Source organism: Annulohypoxylon truncatum (genome assembly GCF_022578515.1).
Source record: "Annulohypoxylon truncatum strain CBS 140777 unplaced genomic scaffold F4807scaffold_4, whole genome shotgun sequence".
Classification (NCBI taxonomy): Eukaryota; Fungi; Ascomycota; class Sordariomycetes; order Xylariales; family Hypoxylaceae; genus Annulohypoxylon; species Annulohypoxylon truncatum.
The window spans coordinates 363,228-375,009 of NW_025953790.1; the positions used below are offsets into that span (position 1 = coordinate 363,228).

The 11,782-nt window shown below is 50.8% G+C and overlaps 6 protein-coding genes across 6 annotated transcripts; 2 read left to right on the forward strand and 4 right to left on the reverse strand.

Moving 5' to 3' along the window:
- Positions 1 to 859: 859 nt before the first annotated feature.
- On the forward strand, positions 860 to 2,010 carry F4807DRAFT_456664 (uncharacterized protein; the record flags this gene model as incomplete). The annotated part of the gene is made up of 4 exons (XM_048000914.1): positions 860 to 898; positions 962 to 1,406; positions 1,582 to 1,680; positions 1,751 to 2,010. The coding sequence occupies 4 exons, from the start codon at positions 860 to 862 to the stop codon at positions 2,008 to 2,010; spliced, it is 843 nt and encodes a 280-aa protein (XP_047857842.1).
- On the reverse strand, positions 1,914 to 3,116 carry F4807DRAFT_260578 (uncharacterized protein). Its single transcript, XM_047994474.1, has one exon. It carries the CDS (start codon positions 2,938 to 2,940, stop codon positions 2,044 to 2,046), a length of 897 nt encoding a protein of 298 aa, XP_047857843.1. The 5' UTR covers positions 2,941 to 3,116; the 3' UTR covers positions 1,914 to 2,043.
- Positions 3,117 to 3,907: 791 nt separating this feature from the next.
- On the forward strand, positions 3,908 to 4,839 carry F4807DRAFT_260745 (uncharacterized protein). Its single transcript, XM_047994478.1, has 2 exons — positions 3,908 to 4,152; positions 4,204 to 4,839. The coding sequence occupies exons 1-2, from the start codon at positions 4,055 to 4,057 to the stop codon at positions 4,607 to 4,609; spliced, it is 504 nt and encodes a 167-aa protein (XP_047857844.1). The 5' UTR covers positions 3,908 to 4,054; the 3' UTR covers positions 4,610 to 4,839.
- Positions 4,840 to 4,862: 23 nt separating this feature from the next.
- Positions 4,863 to 6,930, reverse strand: F4807DRAFT_260704 (uncharacterized protein). Its single transcript, XM_047994476.1, has 3 exons — positions 6,596 to 6,930; positions 5,870 to 6,529; positions 4,863 to 5,650 (listed from the first exon to the last, which is right to left on the reverse strand). The coding sequence occupies exons 1-3, from the start codon at positions 6,596 to 6,598 to the stop codon at positions 5,069 to 5,071; spliced, it is 1,245 nt and encodes a 414-aa protein (XP_047857845.1). The 5' UTR covers positions 6,599 to 6,930; the 3' UTR covers positions 4,863 to 5,068.
- F4807DRAFT_260711 (uncharacterized protein) lies at positions 6,929 to 9,148 on the reverse strand. The gene has a single exon (XM_047994477.1). The coding sequence runs from the start codon at positions 8,775 to 8,777 to the stop codon at positions 7,482 to 7,484; it is 1,296 nt and encodes a 431-aa protein (XP_047857846.1). The 5' UTR covers positions 8,778 to 9,148; the 3' UTR covers positions 6,929 to 7,481.
- Positions 9,149 to 9,163: 15 nt separating this feature from the next.
- On the reverse strand, positions 9,164 to 11,350 carry F4807DRAFT_410592 (FMN-linked oxidoreductase). Its single transcript, XM_047996627.1, has 2 exons — positions 11,023 to 11,350; positions 9,164 to 10,954 (listed from the first exon to the last, which is right to left on the reverse strand). The coding sequence occupies exons 1-2, from the start codon at positions 11,146 to 11,148 to the stop codon at positions 9,359 to 9,361; spliced, it is 1,722 nt and encodes a 573-aa protein (XP_047857847.1). The 5' UTR covers positions 11,149 to 11,350; the 3' UTR covers positions 9,164 to 9,358.
- Between the last annotated feature and the right edge of the window lie 432 nt (positions 11,351 to 11,782).

Consider the following 11,782-nt stretch of genomic DNA (forward strand, 5'->3'; position numbering starts at 1 on the left):
GAGCATTGCTTCGTAGGGAGGACATCAACAAAACGTTCCCGTAGTATTTATCCATTACACTTTTATAATAAGCCCAAGGTGAATAACCTGATCCTTCTTATGACACGGAAGTTGCATACTTAGGTAGGTTGTTAAGTTAGTTATAAAACTTGGAAGAATCTGTGGGATCCCGATCGCCGCAAGGTAGCTAAGATTGGAATTACTATCGTCGATTTAGCCAACCACTACCACAGCTTACTTTCGTATAATCGTGTATGATGCTAGCCGATTAGGCTCCCGCGATATATGGGTGAGCTCTAATTCGGATCGGCCGTACTTTTGGCAGGCTTTCCCATACCGCATCGTTGCACTACCCATCGATCGTCTTGTCTTCTTTATGAAGCTAATATAAGTCTATGCGCGAACGATGATGTTTTCATCGCGAAATATTAACAACACTCAATGAAAGGTTCTCCCATCTCACGTATGGCAGCCGTAGAGGCCTCTGATAGATGCGACTGTATGTTATAAAAAGGTCAGCCTCCATTCTTCCTAGACGACAGGATGAGGGAGGTACCAAACATTATTTGCTAACTTGTCTAGCAGACAACTTAGTATTGTTGTTTATCGGTCAGCCCAGATGATCAGCTCCTAGAAGCTGTATCATACGTAAGCACTATTCATCCATTAACCAATGAACGATAGTAACATCAAAAAGAAATAGAAGAGCATTCTAGTAAGTTTCTAGCTTATATCTAGATAAAGCAACCGATAAATTGCTACTGTGAATTATACAGAAACAAGGCCAAGTTTTGAGTCGGTAAACCTTAACGCCAGCAGGGAGCTCCTAGAAGCTGTTCGTGAGGTTGAAGCTCTCTTCATGGGCCCTCAGAAGCTGCTGGCTTATATGGCGGTAATCGTAAGTCAAGCTCGGAAATCTTCTTCCAAGGCCTGCGCATCAATGCGTGGACGCTGGAACTAGTATTATGATGTGGTTCCGTTGGGAGCTCTCCTAGAATTCAATGTCCCCGCCCTCGTCCCGGTGGAAGGGACCGTAAGCATACTTGACTTGGCCTCGGAAAGCGGTGTATCTGAAGATGAATTGACGCGCTTTATCCGCTATGCTACTGCCAATTTTATCTTTTGCGAACCTTCACCGGGCGTTATTGGTCACACAGCAGCTTCGGCTGCCCTTGCACGGGATCCCTCGTTCTGCAACTTTCTCCGCTGGCTCACGCTTGATCTCGCGGCGGTCCAAGCTTCCCTTCCAATCACAACTAGAAAATGGCCTCAAGGCGAGCAGATGAATGAGTCCGCTGTAATTTATGCATCTGGAATGAACAGCAATTTTTGGGAGAGGATGAACAAAGACCCTTGGCGCCAGTCCAGATTCCATCAAGCCATCGCGGAGTTTGCAAGTGGCGGCGGTGGATTAAGGGATCGATCCCTGGACGTTGAGGCGTAACCTTGGGTTGAGAAGCTCGGATAGAAAGCCGTTGGTAATTATAGACGTCGGTGGCGGCTGTGAGTCCGAAGCTTTCATCCCCGTATCCCCTAGCCGCTAGGTACTCCGCAAATCGAGATCTGATTACCTACGGGTAGCTGCATACTTCTCCCGTGTTCTTGCATTAGCTTGTCCGGACTTCACCATCACCGTACAAGATCACACCGTGGACTTTTCGGCTTCTGCAGCCGGGACCGGTAAGCTTTCGAATAGGTATTAACTTCCAGGAACACGGTTTCTTTAACCCTCAACCACTACGCGACGCAGGTGCGTACTTCTTACGACACATCCTACACGATTGGCCTCGCGCCGAGGCCGTCTCGATCTTTCGGAGTCTTCTACCGGCCTTCAAACCAGGTGCAAGAGTGTTAGTCTCGGAACATCTCATGTCAGGTGGCGAGCGGGGCGAGTCGCTCCTTGAGGACAAGAAGAGCTATATCTTTGAGGCGGTTTGGGAGGCAGATTCCCAATTTCCGAATCGATTGCGGGAAGCCATCAAGATAGCATATTTACACAATGTCCTTTGAATATCTAAGGGCTTATTATAAACAGGGCTAGCTTCATGGGAAGACGCTTTCTAATACATTCCCATAGTCCGTGTACGATGATCCCATTTTCTCGATATCATAGTCGTTCCAATACCCACCTCCGGCTAGGGTAGTTTGCGCAGTCCACCCCTGGAACTTAGACTGTGCCTGCGCAGAGGTAACTCCCTGCGATGGTTTCGAATCATTCGTAACCCACACGAGAGGTACAACCTTGAGACCGAGAGTAGTCTGCCAGCTTGCGGGGTTGTTGCCCGCTCCGCCGTCATAGCACTGCAAATACACTCTATCCAAGAGCAGATTCGGTTCTTCAAGGTCCTTGTTAGCCTGCGTCTTAAGAGAGGTCCAAAAGGCTATGTTGGTGTATGGCGCGATGGTGTATTTATATCCCACGTTGCCAAGCATCTGCGCAAATGCAACCGTGCTGGAGACGTCGTATATGGACTCGTCATCGTTGTTCACGGCGTCGAGATCCCATGCCTCTTTTAGCGCCGCGAAATTACGGTATAGCGGTGTGGAGGCCCCGGTCCCCGGGGTTTGGACGAGATCCGCGACGTGCTGAGAATTCATTGAGATCTCAACCCGATTGACCCCCGTATCACCTGTCTTAAACGACCGGACCTTCTCAGAGAGAGCATCGCCGCCGACATAGCTGCCATTAGAAGCGATAAGGACATCAGAGCTTCCCGGTGTGTTCGAGTAATACATGATGCCGCCATCATCTAGGATGCCAACGCCGAAGATGATGAGTGAGTTGAAGCCAGATGTCTTCAGCGCTGTAGTGTTCGATTTCATTACATCTTTGAATAAGTACATGGCCCTTATGCTAGATGTATCCGCGAGGGGGGCGGCAGAGGTATGTTGTAGAAAGAGCCCTGATAGGAGGGCTCCTGCTAATGCGAAGCACTTCATCTTTCAATTTCGATATACCCGTACAACCTCTTGACAATAATGAGTTATGAGTCCTATAGTTAGAGGATTTGCTGTGGTTAGAATTTAAATCTACTCAACACTCCCTTCGGGTCAATCATATATTAATCTTTTCTTTGACCACCGAGAATTCTAGGCTGTGGTAGACTATACGGAAGAACTATTTTCTTGGTCTATAGTAACATCGTCGGTAAAATGGGGCGATAGGGTCTCACTAGGGTTGCATTGCGATGAATAAATACGAGTGACCTTCTATTCTAGGCTTAACTCACGGCTAAAGTACCGTCGTAACTGGCCTAGCATAAATACCACCGCCTAGGCCAATTTTCCCATGAATTGAATATTGCAATAATTCCATGGGGTTTCATGGTAGATCGAAGTAGAAACAAGCATATTGAAAGCTAACATTCGATTCGAGTGTAACCACCTTTACCCCTTTTATGGATCCCCTTTCCCGTGAACTCCGTAAAAAATACTTCGAATCAACGGCTTGTGTTTTGCATGTTTACTAAATACATATATACCTAGGTATGTAATCTTCTCATCTCAATAACTAGTACTAATAATTTGAAACTCGAACTCTTGATAAATTGAGGATTAGATACTAAGGGCGTACGTATGGGAGGCGTTGCGTTGGATAAGGGGTATCATGTGATCAGTGACGAGATGCGATTGAAACAATCCGAATATGTACTGATATGTGTTACACAATTGGCTACCAAATGTGAACTACGTGAAAGTAACCCAGCCGTTATGCGTGGGTGGGCTGTAACGTCCCTTCATCAATATACAGTATTATGACGTAATATATTCGTAACGTTAGTATGCTTTCCCAATACATTCATTGCTCTCAAATGTAATTCGAAACTTAGCGGCATACCAAGTCACTAAAGAATGATTGAATTGTATCAGCTTAGAAGGAGACATCTGATATTGCTAGGTTATCTATCCATCTCCCCTTCCAATGCTGGCTTCTATACCCGGATATCTCCGGAAGCAGGCACATAGTTAAGATACCATCAGAAGAACATTGCACCACCTCTCCATTCAAACCATCCCCCACCCCCCTCCCCTTTCTTTTAACCCCACCAAAAAAATGCCCCACCACAAGCGCGCCGAGCTCCTCGAAGCCGCAACAGCGTTCTGCTCGAGCTTCGCGCAGAAGAAGCCGCTCGACGAGATCCTCAGCCACTTCTCCTCCTCCTCCTCCTCCTCCTCCTCCTCCTCCTCCTCCTCCTCCTCCTCCTCCTCCTCCTCCTCCTCCTCCTCCTCCTCCTCCTCCTCCTCCTCTCCAGACATCCTCGCCTACGAGCACGGCCTGAAGGAGCTGGCGCCCTTCCTCGGCCGCGAGTTCCGCGGGCGCGCCGGCGTGCGCTTGTACTTCGAGACCGTCGCCTCCTTCCTCAACTACGAGGACATGCGCTTCGCCGACTATGTCGTCGACGCTGCGGAGGACCGTGTCGCCGTGCGGGGCACCGCCACGTTCACCTGGGTCGCCACCGGCGAGAGCTGGGGCGAGGTTTTCGCGTATGCGCTGAAGTTCGACGAGGGGCGCAAGGTGACGCGGTATGAGATCTGGGCCGATTCCGGCGCGGCGTATCTTGCGAGCAAGGGCCAGTTGCAGAGGTTAAGGGATGAGAAAGCAGGATAAGTTAGCTTCAGTGTACTGGGGTGAGGATTACCTTCATGACATTGTCACTCAGACAACAATTGGCCAGATTCCAAATCATTGGGTGATTTTTAAGAAACAATACCAAGAGATAGATAGGTACCTAATGATGCATGCCTTTTAAGATGAGTTGTGATTTCATGATTAGGTCTCTAAAGACCTACCTATGTGAGTCCTCAGCAGATTCAATCCCAATGCCGTAACCTGTAACCGAACATGCCCACATTACACAATCCCCCCTTTATATCTGTCTATGATCAAGTAACCTAAGAACCGAGATGAACAACTAGGTAGGGAAGACAACTGAAAGCTTTTGGAGAGTAAAAGCCTTTCCCATAAGTTCCTCTACAAACCTATTCACGAACATAAATATCCCCACCCTCTTATTTTAATAGCCGTTATCTCCCCTAGCCTTCTAGATGTCGCATTATTTCCATCCCATTACTTAGTCTTCGCCTCAATCGCAACTTTACTCTCTCCCTCCTTTACAAGCTCATCGCGATCCCAGAGCAGAGCCAGAGCAGCGCCGGTAGGGCCGCTGACGAGCGTCCAGAAAATAGCCGTACCTAGAGACTTTGCCAGGGAGCGTCCGGAAGTCGTAATGTGCAGATACAGGGCCCACAGAAAGAGAGTCGTGTTGCCAGTGTACAAATCGTATTGGAGGAAATTGATGACTAAGGGAGCAAGGTCGCCCGGCCCGTAATTGGACGGATCCACGGTTAGGGGTGCAGAGAGTGGGTGGGGCACGAATGTGCGCGCGAAGGTGACTTGCGAAAAGAGGGACGCGAACTTGGGAAATGCGGAGGCGAGGGAGGAGCGGAGCGGATCAGGAAGCAGAGAGACGGCGAAGATGGGAATGTGCGTCACGGCGCTGATTGTCAAGCCGAACTGGTACACGCCCGATACGGCCGCCATGAAGCCATTCCCAGGCGTAGTTGGTTTGCCCTGAGCGTCCTGTGGGGTGAGGCTTCCGAACAGGAAGTAGCAGGCATTATGCAAAACATCTAGGATAAGTACCGTCCACTATAAGAGAAAGGTGGTCAGTGAAGACAGGAATTTGGATACGGGATTTCAGATATGGAAAGGGTGAATAAGTGTTACGTCGCGGGATAAGTCACTCAATTTATTCTAACCCTGATCTTGCAGGGATATACAAGCATTTCAAGTCTTAAATGGAAGCCACACCAATGCGCAGGAAGTGGTAAGAGATTAAGGGAAGAACAGCTTTTAAAATCAACATACCAGAGGAAACGCCTGCCAGAAGGCAATCCAGTTATAATGAGTGGCGGCGGACTGGTGGAGAAGCGAGGGCAAGCTCATGACAATAGTAGGCACGACGAGCCCCAGGGTCACGGCCAGGGGGAGGAGTGCGAGGTCCCAAAGATACACGAACAGGCTCTGTCGCGCAGCATCACCTTTGCTCTTGGCATCTTTACCGCCCAATTTCGCAATGGGTGACGTGAACAGGTGCAGAGTAAGATAGAGCGGCACAATAAACGTCCACGTCAAGTTTTGGAAGATCAGACCGGCGGTCCCAACCCAACTCACGATACGTCCGCGATTTCCGGACCTCCGGCCCTCGAGCACGAGCGCGGTCCACCCGGCGGCAAACTGGGCCATACCCCAGACGTAGAAAGCCGTGACTTCCCAGCCGGCGCCGCCGTCGTCGACTAGCGCCGCGAAGAAGGCTACAAGCACCGACAGGTGTTTGTCCAGCCCTTCTATGCCGGTGAAGGCGCGTTTAAAAGGCGTCGGGGCGCCGAGGATTTCCGCGCCGGCTCCTGTGACTTCCCGCAATAGCTTGCCCATTCCGTTTGAGCCCATCTGGCCCATGGAGGCGCGAAACCCGAAGACGGAGAGCCCAGCGAAGAGGGCTGCGAGCGCCAGTTTCCCTATGGGAGCCTTTTCGAGGAGTTAGTTTGTTTACATGGTATCCGAACATCCGACGTGCGGATGACACAGTCTTACCATGATAGATGAGATATCTGGCTATATTATATCTATTCGAAGAGAAAAAAAATGAAGATAGTATAGTATTCAGAACAACATAGTAGTCTAGCAGGCTTCCTTTTTAACAACTACTTCGTATTGAAGTAAAGGAAGGAAGCTTGGTAAGCACTACGAAACCAGACTTGTCATCTTCCGAGGTAAGTGGAGCAATACTTCTCGGTGAGACCGCGCCGCCAAGGGGGAGGGGTTCAAGCCACATATGTAGCTACGGATTTCGGAGTGTCCATATACGGCCGCGGTCCCGTGGCGCATTGTGGCTCAACATGAATAAGACATTAAAGGAGATGAGCCCGTCCATGTCAACGATTATCGCTAAAACTGAAGTTGAGCTTCTATTGCTGTACAAGCTAATATGTTGAACATTAAAGTTGCATGGCTCCGACGATCAAACCTCATGGCCAGAAATCGTCATCCTCTACAGCTAACGCCAGTTCTTTCTCGGGCACTAGGAATAATTGATGCAGCGAGTCTATCAGCGAGTCTATCAGCGACGTGATATCCTCGATGAGTTTTATAGCATGTTCTGTTAAGAGCACCTATTGAGCAATTGCTCGACTGACTTTTTTTCCGTCTGTGACGCACGATTATGTCTTAAATCTTCTTGTCTAGAGAGAATAGAACCCTCTCTGATTGTGCTGCCTCGTCTGTTGGGCGGTCTTCGTCTTGTTTGCCCGATACTTGGAATTGTTTTGACAGCTTATCTGACTCCTGAAGAAGCTCGAGTATTTGAAAAAGTGTCTCTTTCGCGATTTTGATTTCGTCGGTGGCTGCTGATGAGTCGTTGAATTGCGGCCTCAAAAACGGTCTTCCTAGTTCCAACATGATACCATTATTCCCGTGGAATTCACCGCAGCCCGTACCATGAGTATAGCGGCGCCAGTCGTGTCTCATCCTGAGCACCTTGATTAAAGATCTCCCCATCTCGTTCGGCCCACATCCGCCGCACCGCCTCCCATGTATACAGGTTCCCGTCAACCCCGACTTCCTCGAGAGAGGCATGTTGGAGCACGCTTTCCACCCAAGCATGGCAAGCACTCTCGCGCTCTTCCGTAAGCATACCCGATCCCCGTCGCAGGCTCGGAAAGGCAGCCTCCTCTTCGGCCTGCAGCTCGAACAGGAAGCGCATCGCCACTTCAACCTTTACCCGCACGACGCCGAACTCTCTAGCCATCTTCCCCTCTTCCAAACCCAGCGGAACCGTCTTCCCATCCCTAACCAGCCCCTCGAACGAAACAGGCCGGCTAAGATGCTCATCGTCCCCCGTCCGCACCATCAGCACGCTACACTCGGGCATCAGCCGCTCCAGCCACGCCGCGACTTTCCAATGCTGGTTGTGGCCCCTGATCTCCGGAACCGGCTGCACCGGACACTCCACGGGCAACACGTGCTCGTCAGCCACGAGGACCACGGCGCGGAACAAATGGTGCAAGGACAAGCCGTGCTCGCGCCACGTCCGCGCCGCCCCGTCTGGCGGTGGGAAAGTACTATCGGCATCGGCGGTGTCTTTGCATAGCAGCCGCACGACCTCGGTCCCGAGACGCGCCGCCGTCGCGTCGCATAGCCGGCGGTGGACGGCGACGAGGCCGGGGACGCTCCAGCTCGCGGCCTCGCTCTCGGGCACGCGCAGCGCCTTGGCGAAGTAGTGCTGCCGCTGCAGGTTTGGCCGTCCGCCGTGCAGCGCGTGCCATGTGCGGTATATGTAACAGCCCAGCCGGCGGTCCGTGTAGCCGTGGCGGTCGCCGGCTCTATCGCCCACGAAGTACACGGCTGTCTGCTTGTTTGCGTAGTCGCAGATGTCGGGGAACCAGCGCATGGTGCCATTGTCTTGATGCTGCTGGGGCGCCAGCGCCATTTCGAGATTGCGCGCCCAGCCTGTCCGGAACGTCGAGTGCCAGCGCAGCGAACCGGATGCTTCTTCGTGGAACATGTCTCCGAGGTGGCCCCGGACTAATCCTAGCTCTTCGGGGGTGAGGGGGGTGGATGCGGCACGGGTGGCACATATCTGGTTGTAGTCCACGTCGTCCGTGTGTTTCGGGCCTGAGTACGAGTCCCGGGGCAGCATGTAGGGTGAGAACGGAGAGTTGCTGTCGATTATTATATCCGGTGTCTCAGATGGAGTTTGCAGCTCGTGAGAAACCATCGTGCTTCAATGATGCGCTGTGTAGTCGCGATACGTGGTGGGTGATAACATTGAAATACCCAAATTTTACGAGGGTTATTATATCGAGCCTAGTCTCGCTATTAAGAATTTCCTATCGCGAGGGAAATAAGTACCGATCTTGGTGGCGTTTTTTTAATTTTTTATGCAAAGGCAATTTGAATCTTGTACAAAGTGAAAACCTAAATTCAAGGGATTGAACCATGTACTTCCGGTTAAACTAGGAGTGTTCCCATCAACGCTTGTCGGTATCATGTTGGATGTATCCTCTCTAAATATTTGAGGATGCGGTCGGCGATATCCATAGGAAGGAGTCAGGATAATCGATGAAGTCTCGGACCATTGCAATAATAATTTATGTGCTTGTAGAGAGAACATGAAAGGACTTGAAATTTTGAGATATCAGTGAAACAATTAGATGAGGCTTCATGAGCGCTAATACTTACGATAACCATTTATATTCAGAAGACAATACAGCGCAGATGGTCTGTTAATGCCCATAAAGTCCATTAACATTGCCTGATAAATCCATGGTATCTCATCAGTATCCCGCCTTCTGCCCTCTATCCACAGACCAGCTCATCAGCCGGTCTCTTCCCATCCAAATCCGGCTCTCTAACACCCTCCACGCCATCCGATCTCGGCAACTCCTCTTCAACACCCCTATTCACCTTCTTCAATGTAGCCTCTTCCGCCGGAGCCTCATCCGCGGCTTTCGCCGCTAATAGTTCCTGCTTCTTCTTCTCCTTCTTACTCAGACTAATACTCCCATTCGCCAGGGCCTCCTTCGGCAGCGGCCTTACAATCGGCTGCGCGACCCACCACGGTCTCTTGCACTTTCTGACCGTCGCCACCGAGCTCTCCTGGTCCTCCTCCTCCTCCTCGTCTCCACTTTTGCCCTCCTCCGCGGACCCCTTTTCTTGTCCCACCTCCTTCGACTCCGGCGCCGCTTCTTCTTCTTCGACGCTCTTGCCCCCCATCCTCTCGTACTCGACGAGGCCCTCGGCTACCCTCCGCTCCACCATGTCCAAGACGTCCTCGATGGCGGGGACGTCGCCGGCGCGGCACCTAGCGAGCGCGTCCCGTATATCCGTGTGCGCCGATATGAAGTGCCGCAGGAGGTGGAACAAATGGGGCCGGATCGCGATAAGGTTCGGCGACGTGCACCCCTTGCCCCCTCCTCCGCCATCCTTCCTCCGCTTCTTGCGCGCGGGGCCCTCCTCGTCCTGTTCCGCGTCTCGCGCCTTCCCCTCCGCGATCCACGTCTCGTCGTCTCCGATGACGAATAAGGGCCTTCGCGTCGGGAGCTCGTGTTGCAGGACGTGTTTATGTATGATGTCCATGTAACGCCTGAATACGGCGTCGACGCGGTAACCGCCCTTGCCGTCTTTGCCTCGCCAGTACTCTCGCCCTTCTTGCCCTGGCGCTGGCACTTGCGCGAAAATGGCGGGGTCGCTCAGGTTGCCCTCCGCGCTCATTACGGCGTCGGCCCCGGTCGCCTCGAGACATCGCTCTAAATCGTCGTGCTGGAGTACGTTCCCATTGGCGAAAATAACCGTCTCCTTAGGTAGGTTTTCCCTCAAGTAGCGCAGGTATTGCCAATCCGCAACTCCCATCAAATGCCCTTTCTGTTCCCGCCTCCGTCCGTGCACCGTAATGATACTTGCGCCGGCTGCCAGCACATTCTTAGCGTAAGCCAGGGTGGCCTCCTTGGTCTCTAATATCCGAATCTTGGCTGTGACAGGCACAGGAAGTTTCTCGTGAAGAGTGTTGATTAACTTGTAGATGAGTTCTTGGTTCTCTTGCAGGAATGCGCCGTAGTGGCCTTTGCGCGCAATGCCCTGCGGACAGCCTAAGTTTAAGTCGACGGCATCGCAATAAGGCGCAACTTGCGTAGCTGCGCCAAGCAGATGCTCTGGGTCATTGGCGCAGAACTGTACGAATAAAGGGCGATCGAATGCCGGGTTGCCGTCGAGGAATGGTACTGGTTGTGGAGGTTGTTCGGGGTCTGTGGGTGTGGAAGGTCGGGTAGCCTCGAAATGCGACTCTCTATACTTGGGCGTCTCTTCGAATAATCGTGCGTGAAACATGGGCGTGTAAGCTAACACTTTCGAGTTCTCAGTCGGTGTGAGGAATGATCTTGTGAGCATGCGCCAAGCCTAATATTGAAAGAGAGTTAGTACTCGATGTTTCCAAACAACTCAAATTAGCTATAAAGAAGACATACAAACTCGGACTGGTCGACCATCGGCGCAAGCACGAACTTGGGACTGCCAATGCTTTCATAAAAAGCCCGCCCATGCAATTTCGGCTTGGCCGCGGGCGTCTCTCCATTTGTCGGAATAGAAGCCATTGTGACGTAGTTTCTAGCTAGTAATTTCCAGCCGCAGCCGGGAAATGTCCAGCGGGGACCTAGTCTTCTTGCAACCTCCAGGATGACGATTTCGCGATCTCAATTATTGCCGTTGAAATGTCTACCTTACAAGAAAGTTCTCATGACACTATAGTTGTCTACTAAAATTCACGATATCGTGTCTTATCGATAAGTGTTGTCGAATATTTCTTATCAGATTAAACCCGATATTTCCGCGCTAAAATTATCTAGGTAAACTATACTATGTACCCCTTTTTAATGATTTAGTTACCGGGCCGTAGGATAAGAAAATGTGATTAAAGTAACCAGTTATTGCGGTAATCCATCGTGTTTTACTTGGCCAATACTTCATTAACATGTCAAACTACATCTATCATGTATATATCTGATAAATTGACTAGTGGGGTTTGGTGTGCGGAAATGGCATCTGATATTACCTAATGAGAATATGGGTGAACGTGGAGTTGATTGAATATCGTTCTACGGGATTTTTAGCATTTGAGTGGTCCAACGGAGGGAGTCTATCTACGTGGGAAATATCGTTTGTAAAAGCTATCATGTGTACTTCATTGTAGTAAAAGTGGTGAAGCCTAAGGGTATCACATGACCAAGG

What these genes read in the sequence shown, in the direction of transcription:
- F4807DRAFT_260711 (XM_047994477.1), bottom strand. Translation starts at nt 8,777, where the DNA reads ATGGTTTCTCACGAGCTGCAAACTCCATCTGAGACACCGGATATAATA.
- F4807DRAFT_410592 (XM_047996627.1), bottom strand. Translation starts at nt 11,148, where the DNA reads ATGGCTTCTATTCCGACAAATGGAGAGACGCCCGCGGCCAAGCCGAAA. An exon ending in TGGTCGACCAGTCCGAGTTT is followed by an intron (nt 10,955 to 11,022) that starts GTATGTCTTCTT and finishes TTTCAATATTAG; the next exon opens with GCTTGGCGCATGCTCACAAG.
- F4807DRAFT_260704 (XM_047994476.1), bottom strand. An exon ending in TCTGGCAGGCGTTTCCTCTG is followed by an intron (nt 5,651 to 5,869) that starts GTATGTTGATTT and finishes TTTCTCTTATAG; the next exon opens with TGGACGGTACTTATCCTAGA.
- F4807DRAFT_260745 (XM_047994478.1), top strand. Translation starts at nt 4,055, where the DNA reads ATGCCCCACCACAAGCGCGCCGAGCTCCTCGAAGCCGCAACAGCGTTC. An exon ending in GACGAGATCCTCAGCCACTT is followed by an intron (nt 4,153 to 4,203) that starts CTCCTCCTCCTC and finishes CTCCTCCTCCTC; the next exon opens with CTCCTCCTCCTCCTCCTCCT.
- F4807DRAFT_260578 (XM_047994474.1), bottom strand. Translation starts at nt 2,940, where the DNA reads ATGAAGTGCTTCGCATTAGCAGGAGCCCTCCTATCAGGGCTCTTTCTA.